The sequence below is a fragment of the Synchiropus splendidus genome, chromosome 2, assembly GCF_027744825.2.
Source record: "Synchiropus splendidus isolate RoL2022-P1 chromosome 2, RoL_Sspl_1.0, whole genome shotgun sequence".
In the NCBI taxonomy this organism is placed as follows: domain Eukaryota; kingdom Metazoa; phylum Chordata; class Actinopteri; order Syngnathiformes; family Callionymidae; genus Synchiropus; species Synchiropus splendidus.
This window is the reverse complement of record NC_071335.1, coordinates 25,403,878-25,416,879: the sequence shown is the minus strand read 5'-3', so window position 1 is coordinate 25,416,879 and position 13,002 is coordinate 25,403,878. Positions and strand designations below refer to the sequence as shown.

General features: G+C 44.2%; 1 protein-coding gene across 1 annotated transcript; it reads right to left on the bottom strand.

The window, feature by feature from the left end:
• Positions 1–2,083: 2,083 nt before the first annotated feature.
• Positions 2,084–13,002, bottom strand: LOC128755033 (PDZ and LIM domain protein 3-like). Its single transcript, XM_053858202.1, has 7 exons — positions 12,719–13,002; positions 9,260–9,411; positions 7,332–7,416; positions 7,067–7,254; positions 6,794–6,924; positions 5,491–5,602; positions 2,084–3,927 (listed from the first exon to the last, which is right to left on the bottom strand). Exons 1-7 carry the CDS (start codon positions 12,809–12,811, stop codon positions 3,738–3,740), a joined length of 951 nt encoding a protein of 316 aa, XP_053714177.1. The 5' UTR covers positions 12,812–13,002; the 3' UTR covers positions 2,084–3,737.

Below are 13,002 nucleotides of genomic sequence, written 5' to 3'. Positions count from 1 at the left end.
CACCAGCCCATCACTAGTGATGTGTATCACTGTCAGGGGCAGGAACCTGACTGGATCGGTATCATTCTTCGCTTCACACCAGCACCACAACACGCATCAGAATACGCCACATCAGTCGGAGACGCTTCAGAGTGTTTCTTTCCTGACTGCTGTCGATACACGGTCACATTTGCCACATGTTCCGCTCGGCAGCCTTCTCGTCCTGTCGGCCTCGCCGGATTATTGACGTAAATGTTCTGAACAATAAAGATTCTGCGCTCCATTTTTATTGACTTGTTTGTTTCCCTCAGATCTTTGAAAGTTTCCGTCACCTCAGCGAGAGTCTGAGGACACACAATCAGAGCCAGAACAAACAGAGAGAGACGAAAGTTTGGAGTGTTCTCATCACGACGAGGCGTCATTAAAGTAATCAAAGAAAATGATTCCACTTGAAAATCCTTTCTTTTGCGCTTATTGCAAAATACACCAAAGTAGTTCTTTCAACTGAGATTTAAAACCACATATATCATGACCATTGGGAAGCTCCTCTTCTCCTCCCACCTGGTTTCTCCAGCCCAGTCCACCTGACCTCCACCACTCTGTCTCCAAACTTGAGTCACTCCCTGTCATCTCCATCTCTGACTCCTCTCACTCCAGAGTCTCATACAAAGGGGGAGCAATTCTGCCACATTCTGACGTGAGAAGAAACAGAAGAAATCAAATCTTAAATGACACTTAAATCTTGAGACTTAAATATTATAAAGTTGGGTAAGATGTAAATATAATATGAAATATATATATTTATATTTCTTATATATATATATTTTTTTATGAAAAAAAAAGAAATAAATGAACTATATATATAATTTATTTCATATATATATATATAATAAAAAAATGGAAAATCTTTTTAAGTTGTGCCAACAGAACTCTCAAATCAATTTTAAAAACTGATAAAAAAAATTGATAAAAAAAAGATCTTCCATTTTTTATGAAAAAAAAAAGAAATAAATGAAATATATATATATAATTTATCTCATATATATATAATAAAAAAATGGAAGATCTTTTTAAGTGATATAAAAGATCTTATCAGTTCTTAAAAAGATCTTGCATTTCCACATGCAAATGTATATATATATATATATATATATATATATATATATATATATATATATATATATATATATATATATATATATATATATATATGTTGTTAAATGAGCTTTACTCTAAGGAAAAAAAAAAAGTTTTATTTGGAGTAAATGGTGATTTTGCTCATGGGATCTGTAGCATCACCGCTACCATTGTTGGGCCCAGGACAAGTTTTCTTTCTCCCCTCCTGGTCCCATGATGCACCTTCAGAGTCTCCAGGACGGAGATCACAGAAACCTGCTGCGATCGAGCCATTTGCCCCAAAGACCCTTTTTCCTGTTGACCGGGGACTGATGTGCTGTGTGTGTACGTGACATGTCCAGGCAGAGAGACACTTAGCCTCCCTATCTCCATTTTTAGACGGCTATTCACGGTGGATCCTGCACCGAATCAATAATTGTTTCTTAAACTGTCCGATGTCATTGAGCAGCTGGGGCTGTCAGATGGTGGGGCGCCGGCAGCTAACCATGTAACGTGCACAATGGCTCGCAGGATAATTCAATTCAATGTCAATGGGCTTTCTCAGGAAAAAAAAAAAAGGCACCAGGACAGTCCCAGTGTGCGACGCCTGGGTTTCCATTTGTTTGGATTAACGTTTGATCGATGCGGTTTTGTCCAAACAGGATTGATTTTCAGTAGAAAACAAGTCATTCTATGCTGTTTGGAGCGTTAGAGGGGGCAGCCGACGTTTAATCGCGAAGACTGATAATTCATTCACTGAAATATTTGTTGAAGAGACGAGCTTCCGCATTAGCTTGGTTGCTATGAAACACTGAATTTAACTTGAAGTATTTTAGGTCTTAAAGCGAACTGTTTCTGCCCTGACCAGCTCATGTAAATAATGCAAACAGTGTAATGTAAGAAATATTTAGAGAGGAAGTTCCAGTGAAAACAGAGAACAATTCAAAAATAAGATCAGAAAAAAAGGCGGTAAGAACACGTTCTAACTGGGCGGGTACTGCATCTATAAGTCCAATACTGCCTCTTGAAGAAAAACAAAAACCTAATAAGTCTGGATCACACTGGACCGCAAGTCACATTTTGGACGGGAATTTACTTGACAAAATCTGTTGCATGAAGTGGTAAGTCCATGAAGGTCCTCCGTCAAGGTCATTTGTATTCATCGCTTCCAGTGTGACGGGGAACGGGATGGAGCCTAGATGCGAGCAGAGACAGGAATATTTAACGGAAAAATTCAAGCCTCCAATATCACTCAGCGGCCGCTCTCACCTGATCAGTCCATGCAGGGACACGGGAACTTTGGTTCCGCGAGCAATGGCTGTGTTCCTGTCACTTTGTTATGATGTTTTGCACAGGATTTTTCCATTTAAAAACACAGAGAACGTCCATAATCGTGTTCACTTCTGTGACAAGTGTTTCCTGTGACACTTAGTAGCGTATCGTCATGTGATGACACGTCTTCTGGATTGAAGAACGGCCTCCGCGATTGTCGGTGAGACAGATTATGACGTTGGAATGTAAATTAGTTTTATTGTTAGTTTGAGTTTTTTTGTTTTTTTTTTCCCATCAATACGGGGTAATGCAACAAGATTCATGCTTGAAATGGGCCACAAACTTCATCACAAACTCAAGAAGAGACAGCATGTGAAAAAACAATGCATCAGTTTTGGAAAGATGACGCTTTTGCCCAAACACCACCATCGCGCTAGTCAGCGTTGCCAGGTCCGGTTGGCAACACAAGTGACAAGGTGAGCAGCTGGGTGCTGCAGGAATATTGCGCTCGGGAACGGGAGCGCAGCGCAGCAGTCTGGGACTCGCGATGTGTGCGGATGAGTGCAGGAGTTCCTGCTCCACTGATCCCACTGATGCACAAGACACGTGAGAACAACAACAACAAACATGCAGGAATCCCTGAACAAAAGCAAACAAAAGCATCTGTTTGCTTTTGTTCATGGATGGACTTGACATTCTTATACAAATATTTTCAAGACATTAAAAGAGCTTCAGTTTAAATAAAGTGATATAAAAACTTGAATATAGCCACCATCCTGGTTTATTGTGCTATTGTCAAACTGATGCAAAATAAACAATATTTTGTTGTTAAAATGGATGTGTGAGTCAGTAATATACCACATTCATTGAAGTCGATAAATGTGGCTTCTTGTGGCAAATATTCTTATTCATTTGATTTTTAAAAATCAAATCCCACTCCTAGTGTTAACATGAATAAAGGTTCAGAGTCCCAAACACCTCACGGCTTCCACCCGCCCACACACTCAAACTCAGCTTGTGAAGCCAGTGACGGCAGCGAGTCAGACGAGGCTGGGATCGACTTTATTGGTTCTGCCAGGACCATGAAGGTCAGTAGAAAATGTCACAGCGATACAGTGAGTGTCCTACACCGACCTGCCAGCACTAGCGCTCAGACTTGGCGACTAGATTTAGCTTCACAAGTCATGAGCAGGTTCACAAGGCAACAGCACGATGGCTAACGTGGCGCCCACATTAGCACTGTTGCTAAATTACCGTCGAATATCATTTTCAATTTAGTTTGTAAAGGACATTGATTCTTTAAAGTTCACATCTGACCACTAGCTTCAATGGCCGCACAAAGGTGTGCAGTTCAGACGCTTGTGTATCGTCTACGCGGAGCGAAAGGTGGTGATGAGGTCGTGGCCTTCCGGGGGCCTCGTCCTGGCGCGAGCGTGGGCCTCACAGTACAGCTGGCCCTCCACGAAGAAATAGCCCTTCTGTTTGAGGTTGACGTCACAGTCCGAGCACACGAAGCAGCCGGGGTGGAGGAACTTGTCCCGAGCTTTGACGACAGTTCCGCTGCAGACACACACACACAGAGCGCTCAGAGCGTGAAAGGGCTTCGCCGAGACCCGAAACACCCACAGATGAAGTCACAGTTATTGTCCAGGGCTGTGAGTTAATGCAGCAAGGACACTGGCTTCTTTATCGGTGTGTATTTATAGGCAGTTGTGAAACAGTGTTACACAAGATAACTCTCCTTTTCTGGACGCCCGATTGGATGAGTCAGCCAGCAGACGCTGTTTCGGTTTTCACGTTAGTTTCTCAAACAAAGGGATGCTCCGATCGATCGCTCACCGATCATGATCGGCCGATATCAGCGTGATCGACGATCACTACCTGTCTTTGCCGATCATGTGTGACAGCTGGCGCTGTTTGTCGCCCTCTCCTGGACCGTCGTCCGCCACCTGAATCTGAACTTTTGAAAACGTCTGGAGTGGAAACCTTCATAAAAGTGCTCTCTGTCTCGGAGTCGCGCTACTAGCGGCCAGTATGTCAATACTTCACAGAACATAGCAAAGTCTCAAGAGACTCACCAAACTGCGGCGGCTCACATCGAATTAAATGTTTTTCAGTCGTCCTTTTGACAGAATAGTTGCTGCATTCAGCAAGGTTTTTCTATTTTTTGCCTCCCTGAAGAGGTGTATGAAAGCGTGTCTGAATGAAAGCGGTTAAATGGTTGATGTTTTCACATCATGTACGCAGAAGGTTTCCTCATTTTCATTACAAATTCATGGTCAATCCATGTGATCGGCAGCAATAATCCTGATCGGCGCATCCCGACTAAAAATATTTGCACGACTTGACACCACATTTTTGTGTCACAACAACATACAAACAACAACAATGTTCTGACGGCACAGAGACAATTCCATCCTGATATGTTTTTCTGTTGTCGTTTTACATGGATCTAACTTGAGCACAAGATTTTCAGTCAACAATCATTTATGAAATCATTTATTTGATGAAAATTGCGTTTCATCTGGACGTCAAACTCCAGATTAAAAACCAAAACCAGGTTAGGGTTCATTTTCTTTCTTTTCTTTGGCTTCTTCTTTTTCTGTTCGCTCTGTCTTTGAATATGCTTTTTCTTGCACTTTGTATTCTCTTGTATTTTGCTTTTTGCACTTTATAATATTATTTCTACTTTTTTGTGATATGTTGAGTGCAGAGCATGTTACGAACATAATTTCCCTTGGGATTAATAAAGTTCTCTGATTCTGATTTGCAGTGACTCTTCAGAGGCAATGACCTCACCAGAAGTTAATATGAAAACATGAAGCAGAAACTTGCAAGGGCAACTATAGGTCAAGTTCACCCTGTTTTTCAGTTATCTTTCTTTCTTTTTTAATGAATTACTTAATTCAATTATATTATTTTATTTTATTTTACTCCAATAATGGAAAGGACACCAGCCGACCAACTGCAAAAACAAACCTCCGTTGTTCAGTTCAAATCCTTCAACTAATGTGAGTCTTGAGAGAGAATATCTACCAAACTTTTTACCAGCTTTTAGGAACCGAGCGCCGCTCTAATGTGTGTCGGTCATGTTGAAGTGCGTCGTGCTCCATTTTTACTCACACAATTCCATTTGCACACTTGTCACAGACGGGCAGTTTCTGCAGGTTTCCAGTGGGGGCGGTGGGCTTGGTGGTGGGGGCCTTGACTGACCTGGTTACAATGGGACGAGTGCCTGAGCACACGGGAGAGACGCCACTCAACATAAAAACAATATCTGTCGAGAGCGCAGGCTTTCACTGCGAAACGTGTTCATGCTCCACTTTCCTGAACAAATGCTCCCAATATTATTGTTCCATTCTTGACCTAGTAAACATGCACTTCTATTTTTAACCACAGATGTTTATTGAATAGAAGCACATGAGTTACTGCTTTTCCCAAACTAACATGTAATGATCGCCAGTGTCTAGGTGGAGCTCCTGGGTTGAAGAAGATGTGAATTGGGCTATTGAAGGACAAAGATTTTAGAGAAGAGAGTGCCATCTAGAGGGCTCTGAAAACACGCGCGTGTTGTCTTGCTAATAGTAATCTACCGTGGTACCTCGGTTCTCGACCTCAATCCGTTCCACACTGCCGTTCGAGAAGCGATTTGTTCGAAATCTGAATGGATTTTTCCCATTACAATGATTGGGAAAAGAAAGAATGCGTTCCGAGCCTTAAAATAGTCTTTTGTAGGAGTGAATGTAGAGTGTCTGCTGCAGGTGGCTGTTCCTCTATGTGTGTGGCCGCTGCATGTGGGAGGGGTTGCCGAGTGAGTGAGGTCTCTCCAGAAGTGAAGAGGTGCCCGGTGCGTGTCCAGCTCTGAATGTGCGCTTCTGTGCAGTTTGGCTGTGACAAAGTCATAAACCAAGTCACGCTCTGTCCCAGACTCGCCTCATCCCTGTCCCAGCTCCAGCCCACAACAGGACATCAAACCCTGGAGTGAGCGCTCCAGCACCTCCCCTGTGACACTCTACCACGGTCCAGTGCAGAGACAGGAAAGGTTTTACACCTCAATATGAAGAAAAAACAGTCAGTCAATGTAGCTAACGGGACACGACTGCATACAGAGGCTGCGTTATACACAATAACAAAACACGTCATGGGTCAGCTGATCGGTCCGCGCATGTTATGTTTTTTCTGGCTTTGTTCGAAGTCTGGGACGTTCGAAAACCGAGGTACCACTGTACTTCCTGTCTGGAAAGCTGCACACAAGATTGTATTTTTTGAGGGTTACTTTTGTGTTTTCCCTTTTTTTAAAGAGTGCTTTTTAACAAATATTTACGATGAAGTTCATTTTTGTTTATTTATCTGGATAAAATTGACTTCGAGTTTCTGACTGACCTAAAATGTCGGTCCCTAGTCTATGAAAGAAGTGAATATTTACCGTCACTGTCGACAAAGTCCTGCAGGGCTTTGAAGGAGCCCGACTGTCTGGGCTCCTGGTGGTCCTGCTCCTGGTCCTGCTGCAGCATCCGGTACACGTCCGACTCCTCGATGTTCGCCAGAGTCCTGGGACTGGGAAAATGTACAATAATCTGAGATTTCAACATAAAACAATACAGCCACTAGGGGGCAGTCGTCAACCACACGTCACTGTGATGTATCACAATAAGGATTGAACTTTGCTTCTATTATCCTATTATTATTCTATTATTACCTGTGAGGCTTCTGAGGGAGGAACCCTCGGATCTGTCCTTCCATGGCATCCTGGATGTTTCCTGAGGAGTAGAGGCCAATGGGAGTGTTGTAGGCCGTGCTGACCACCTGGTGCGTGTCGTCGATGTTCGCCGCCGCCACGAATGGCTGAGCTTTGCGATTGTGAGCGGCGCCGACCGGTTTGCACTCCTGGAACGGAAGACGACGCCGAGGGAATCGATTGAACGGGGTCGCTGGTGTCGTCAGATCTGGAGGACTCTACTGACCTGCTGCGGGGCTTCTAGGTTAATTTTATAAGGGAGAGCTCGGCCTTGCTCCATGACATGCGGGGACCACAGTCTGGATTCATTTCTGGAGACAGGAAAAGCCACAGGATCACACCCGATGTCCCTTTTAGTACTTGAAAACCTTGAATAATTCACAGGTTTCTGTGTCAATTCTGTGGCTATGAATCAACAAACCAGTGGTGCATATGTGTATGGTGAAGTATTGCACAAGAATGAAATACTTTTTTTCTCACTTTTACATATATACGTCTCTAGCTTGAAAGATTAAACCATATCCGTGGGACAGCAGGTGGCAGTAGAGTTCACTTAACATATTTCATTTTGCTCCTTTTCCCATGGAAATTACAATGAAACAAACAAACTGCCTTGATCTGACGTCCTCGCAGAGCCACGCACAACTGTTGTCATGGACAGAGTTCAGTCATTGTTCACGATACAGGGATCCATAAACGGACGCTGAGGACCTTGGTGGAGAGCAACACACGTGGGTGGGAAGGTAAGTCAAGGTCGCACTATTGACTGTGTCAGAATTCTAGTAGTGTGATCACTTGTTATGAGTGGTGTGGAGACTGCCCCCTAGTGCCGACACCATGTCTTCACCTCGTACTTGTGCATGTCAGCACATATCCAACCTATTGGCAGTGACTCACTTGTGAAGTCGGGGTTTGCTCAGTGTAGCCTGGTCACTATGCGACACTACACTAAAAGCTTCTTCGTATTTCTCCCCTGCAGAGGGAGCTATTATTGTGAAGCCCCTGTGCCAATGTGTAACTCCGCAGTCAGCGGTCGTCTCCGATGCTGGTCCACATGGAATTGCAGCCATTATCCTGCTGAAGTATTTCTATTTCGGAAGTTGTTATTCCCGTCGGTCTTCACTGTTTAGATCGCACAGGGGAGTTGGGAAATGATAATGTAGGAGGGCGACAGGAAGCCGGGACGTGATGGGATACCAGAGGAACACTGGAAGCCACACCTTGCCTGCTAGCATCAGTGTGAAGCAACGTGAAGCTAAAAGACCTGTGATTCTTAACCACAGGGCCGGGGCCCATTTTTGGGCCGCGAGCGCCCCCTAGAGGGCCTCTAGAAGTTTTTTGTTTTCCACCTCTGGGCCGTGAGACGCTCCGTTTTAATACACGAGACACGTATGGTGACAGTAGTGAGTCACTGAATTGACTTGACAGCTGCAAATCTGTGTTGTTACCAACTATTTTACCAACACTTTTTCTTGAAAAGAAAAAGTGGAAATGAAAGTGAAGGTGATACTTTCATTTACACTGTTCTTATTTTCTTTAGAGTTCATTTATGAAAAAATATATTATATGGTATTTAGGTGTTGTTTAGTATTTTAATTTTATTCAGAATTTTATTCATGATGCACAGTTTTTCTAATTTCCTCGACAGTTTGCATCAAGTGTATTTTTTTCTTCTTCGTTTTTTCTCCAGTAAATTTGATGAACATGACTGGTGCTGCTGGATGGACTTTTCCATGAGAAATATCTTGGTGCTGATCGCATGGTTTCATGTCATTTCACAAGGTTTTGGTTTGTTTACATGTATACGGTTATTGAACACAAATGAAATCAGTCATCAAAGTAACGAATCAGTCCTGTTCCTTGAATGGTCCCCGGGTCCATTTGTTCAGGATCAGGTGGGTCAGAAAGGTTAAGAGCCCCTGATCTAAATGGACGAAAACAGAGTCGAGGCATTTCCTCTCTGTCCTCAAAGTGATCTGACGTCGAGGAAAAATCACTTCCTGTTGTTGTACAAACAGACGTTCAGAGAGGAGCAGAGGCAACTATGTCAGTTTCAGCCAAGCTAAATGCTCTATATTGACATGCAGCTGGTGTCTGGAAAGCTATGATGCAGCCTCACGCTCAGAGCCTCTGTTTTAGCTTTTTTGGTATCACCTTTCAACGGTGAGACAGAGTTGCTGGGACGCCTCCTTGATTTTGTTCTGGGCCTCACAGTGCAGCATGTTCGTGGCTGGAACCCCCTCGATGGCCAGGATGACGTCTCCGGCGCACAGCTTGGCGACGGCGGCTTTGCTCCCGGGGGTGATCTGGAGCAGGAGAAAGTCAAACATCAGACATTAACTTTCATTCTTCAAGTCAAGTTGAGAAACTTTAGGTCCAGGTCGGGGGTCTGAGGAGTCCTACAGGTCTGTGGAGAGGGGAACTGTTGCAGTAACAACAATTTACTTGACCTGAACATGACCTGTACACTGTAGCCATTAGCACTTGATATGGCGGCTTCACAGAAGCAGAAATGCCTCAGAGCAGAGGTGGGCAATTGAATTTCCTAAAGGGCCACATTAGAAACTGTAACGGTTGTGAGGGGCCGACATGCCAAAAGACAGACAGTGATCACTACAATGATGATGGAAAAATATTTATCAAAAATATATACTTGAGTAACAAAGACAAAATGAACCTGAGAAGATGAAGTGTAACTAAGGATACTAAGAAGTGTAAATATGTCATGAAACCTCTTGAAATATTTCATTTTATATGTGCTTAATTTGAATATAAATCAACTAAGAACTAGGCGTTCAATTCAAAAAAGCAATTTATTTCAATATATATTTTCACTATTCCTTCAATGTATTTTGAGGAAAAAAATGGCCACTGAAAAGAAGAAAGTGTTAGTCTTAAAACAAGAACACTGCTGAAATGGTGGTGGTGACTAGAAGAGAAAGAACAAAAAAAAAAGCAGAAAAATTAGGACATATTAGTTATAGTTTTAGTCTGACGTCATACGGGCCACAAATATACAGGCATCGGGCCGCATATGGCCCCCGGGCCGCACTTTGCCCAGGTCTGCCTTAGGATGATGCAAAACCTGGAGGACCATGTCAAACACAAGGTGTGAACATGTTTGTGTGGCGTGTCTGTCTTCGACTCTGTAAACAGATGCTACAGTAGTGGATCCATGTGAGTGTGGTGGGAGATTGTCAACTCAGTAGGACCATGACAGTGTGGTTGGACCACGTTGCAAGTGCATTTTTGTGGCCTTGTGGTAGTGGTTATATTTGTTGCAGTGTTGCAAACCCATGCTAACTAAGGTGGTGTTTTGGTGGTGGGATCGTGTGAGAGTGGTGGAACCTTGTAACTGTGGTGTGAGCATGTTACAGTGGTGGGATAGTGTTTTGTTGTTGGGAACATGTTGAAGTTAGAGGAGCATATTGAGGTAGCCAACATGAGGTGCCGTGGTGGGATCATGTTCGTGTGGCGGGATACATTTGAGACCAACGATAAGGCAGAAGTTTGGTCCTTTCTGAGCCGCTGCTGCTGCTGTTGTCGTTGTCGTGATGTTTTAGCGTCATGGAGATAAACATCAGCGGCTCAGTGACAGCCTCCAGGTGGAGCAAGTCCACAGCAGCTTTCAGGGCTCAGACAAACACTGAAATACTTGAGGGGGCATCACACATGAACTCCGCTTGACCTTATTGTGTTACCAGACAGGAGAACTGGTCTGGGCCGTGCAGTGAGACCAGGATTTGGTGGTAGATATAAATAACCAGCCAGAAGTGGGGTGGACGCCTCCGCTGCAGCTGAAATGGATTCAGAACCTGCGTGGCATTTTCGTAGCATGGTCAGCGAGGAGCTCTGAGCCGAGTCGCCGTTAGATGCCGGAGCTCAAAGAGAAATCAAGGGACAAACCCGAGTCTTTTTTATACACTAAAATCATCTGTTTCAGCTTCCACTCTGCTGTAATGCCCCTGTAAGGCGGCGGCAGAGGAAGAGGACAAACACTGTTTACTTTCCTAAACCAGCTGGAAACGCTGGCGTGTCACCCGGGGGACCATGTTCCTGCCCAAAAATGGCAGTGAGCAGAGACGAGGCCTTCTCCGGAGAGTCCCAGACCAAAACACAGAGCGAACGTGCCGAGGGGAAAGAGGATTCATGTGAGCAGGGTTTGCCGAGGACCAGCTCCTGTGTCGGCCTGCCTCTGGCTCCGGCTTCTCTCATCGCTGCTCTCATGTCGACAGCTGGGAAGTTATTGGGCTGAGCTCACCCAGAAGCATCGCTGAGCTCTTCCTCTAAATTTAGAGGCACCAGTGCGGACAGATGCGGCGAGCGTTGAAGCGCTCCCTGGCTCAGAAGGGACGTTTCTGCAAAGTTCAACGGCGTGGAGACCTTTATAGCTGCTGCCCAGCTGAGGTTTAATAACTCATCCTGATGATTGATATGAATTTTTACTAGCCAACAAGGCAGGCAGATGACATACAGTGCTTCCATTTATCTTCATCTCACAAAAGTCACTTCTCTTTTTTTAGTTTATATTACAGCACTGTCTTTGGGAAAATATTTTTCTCTCACACTAAATATTATGTGAAATTTTATATAATTATATATGACATATTTCACTTCCAACATCAAATATAAATATTGAAACTTGAGAATCTGTGTTTAGAATGTACCACGTTTTGATGGAAAACCTTCATAAAAACCAATAATATTCCACAATATTTCACTGTTTCTTGACTGGATGGACACACAAGTGACGTCTGAGTTCACGAAACCTTAATTAGAAAGACTGAAATATATACTTTACTAAAAAAATGCGATAAAATAAAATAAAATTCAAGCTTTCTCTCTGTATGTAAGAGTCATCCATCCACAGATGAGCTCATGTACTCGCAAGTTGGCAGAAATATTCGGGAAAAGTCGCAATATTTTGCTGGTTATGTGCATCAAGTTTTCCTCCTCATTCCACTGTTATGTATTTCTATCACCAGACGGTGTAGCAGGAATACCATCACACCCTGAATGAGTCATCGTCCATCTTTAAATCGCTTGCTGTTTCACTGGTCTCTTCCTACAGTCTCCTTTGGCTGAAAGGTGCCTTTAAATGACATTCAGATTTGTCATGCGTTAACACTAAAGTTATTTAAGATGTACACATGGCAGAACGGCTCGCAGCTCAGCTCCAGATGGGAACCTGAATCCACACGATGATCTTTGACTTTTTATCGCTCCCATTTGTGGGTCGCTGAACTGCCGAGTCTTCACCTCGACCCCGCGATGCATTGCTCAAGTGCGTCTCTGTTCTTCAAGGGTCAAATGTTCACTTGAATTTGAGAGAAATTCAGTCAAGCAACTTGACTTCAGTGGCTGTTTTCCATTAGAGCCTTGTGTGTGTGTGAGCGCACGTGCGGCTCTATTGTGAGGTGCTATTTGTATCTAAGCATGCTGCATTAACCGCAGCACAGGTGCAGGACTCACACACACACAGACACACACACACACACAGACAGACAGAAAGTTCCAGCCTCAACAGACCCCTTCATCTTCAACCTTCAACAGCGGATGAAAGATCAGGTCATGTGATCGGAACCCTCGGGCACGCTCCACAAGAGGACTCACCCGTGAGATGGTCAGCGGCTGGTTGAAGTCCTTGCCCCCGGTCAGACGGAAGCCCCAGGGGGCCGGACCCTCCAGCACCACGTTGAGCGTCATGGCTCCTGCTGGACTCGCTGGGACGTCCGACGGATGGAGACTCTTAACAAAAGTGACGGGGAGGAGAGAGAGCAGACCCCACCCCGAGACTCCACCTATTGGCTCCTGGTGCGAGCTGCTCCTTCTCACAACAGGATACACTTCTGTATTTCGGACGGTTTCTCTTCTGAACAGCCAATATGCACTTTTAT

Excerpts from the sequence above, each read along its gene's own strand:
- LOC128755033 (XM_053858202.1), bottom strand. The coding sequence starts at position 12,811 with ATGACGCTCAACGTGGTGCTGGAGGGTCCGGCCCCCTGGGGCTTCCGT. Across the intron at positions 9,412-12,718 it reads AGCCGCTGACCATCTCACGG|ATCACCCCCGGGAGCAAAGC; the intron begins GTGAGTCCTCTT and ends CTCCTGCTCCAG. Across the intron at positions 7,255-7,331 it reads ACCTAGAAGCCCCGCAGCAG|GAGTGCAAACCGGTCGGCGC; the intron begins GTCAGTAGAGTC and ends CTTCCGTTCCAG.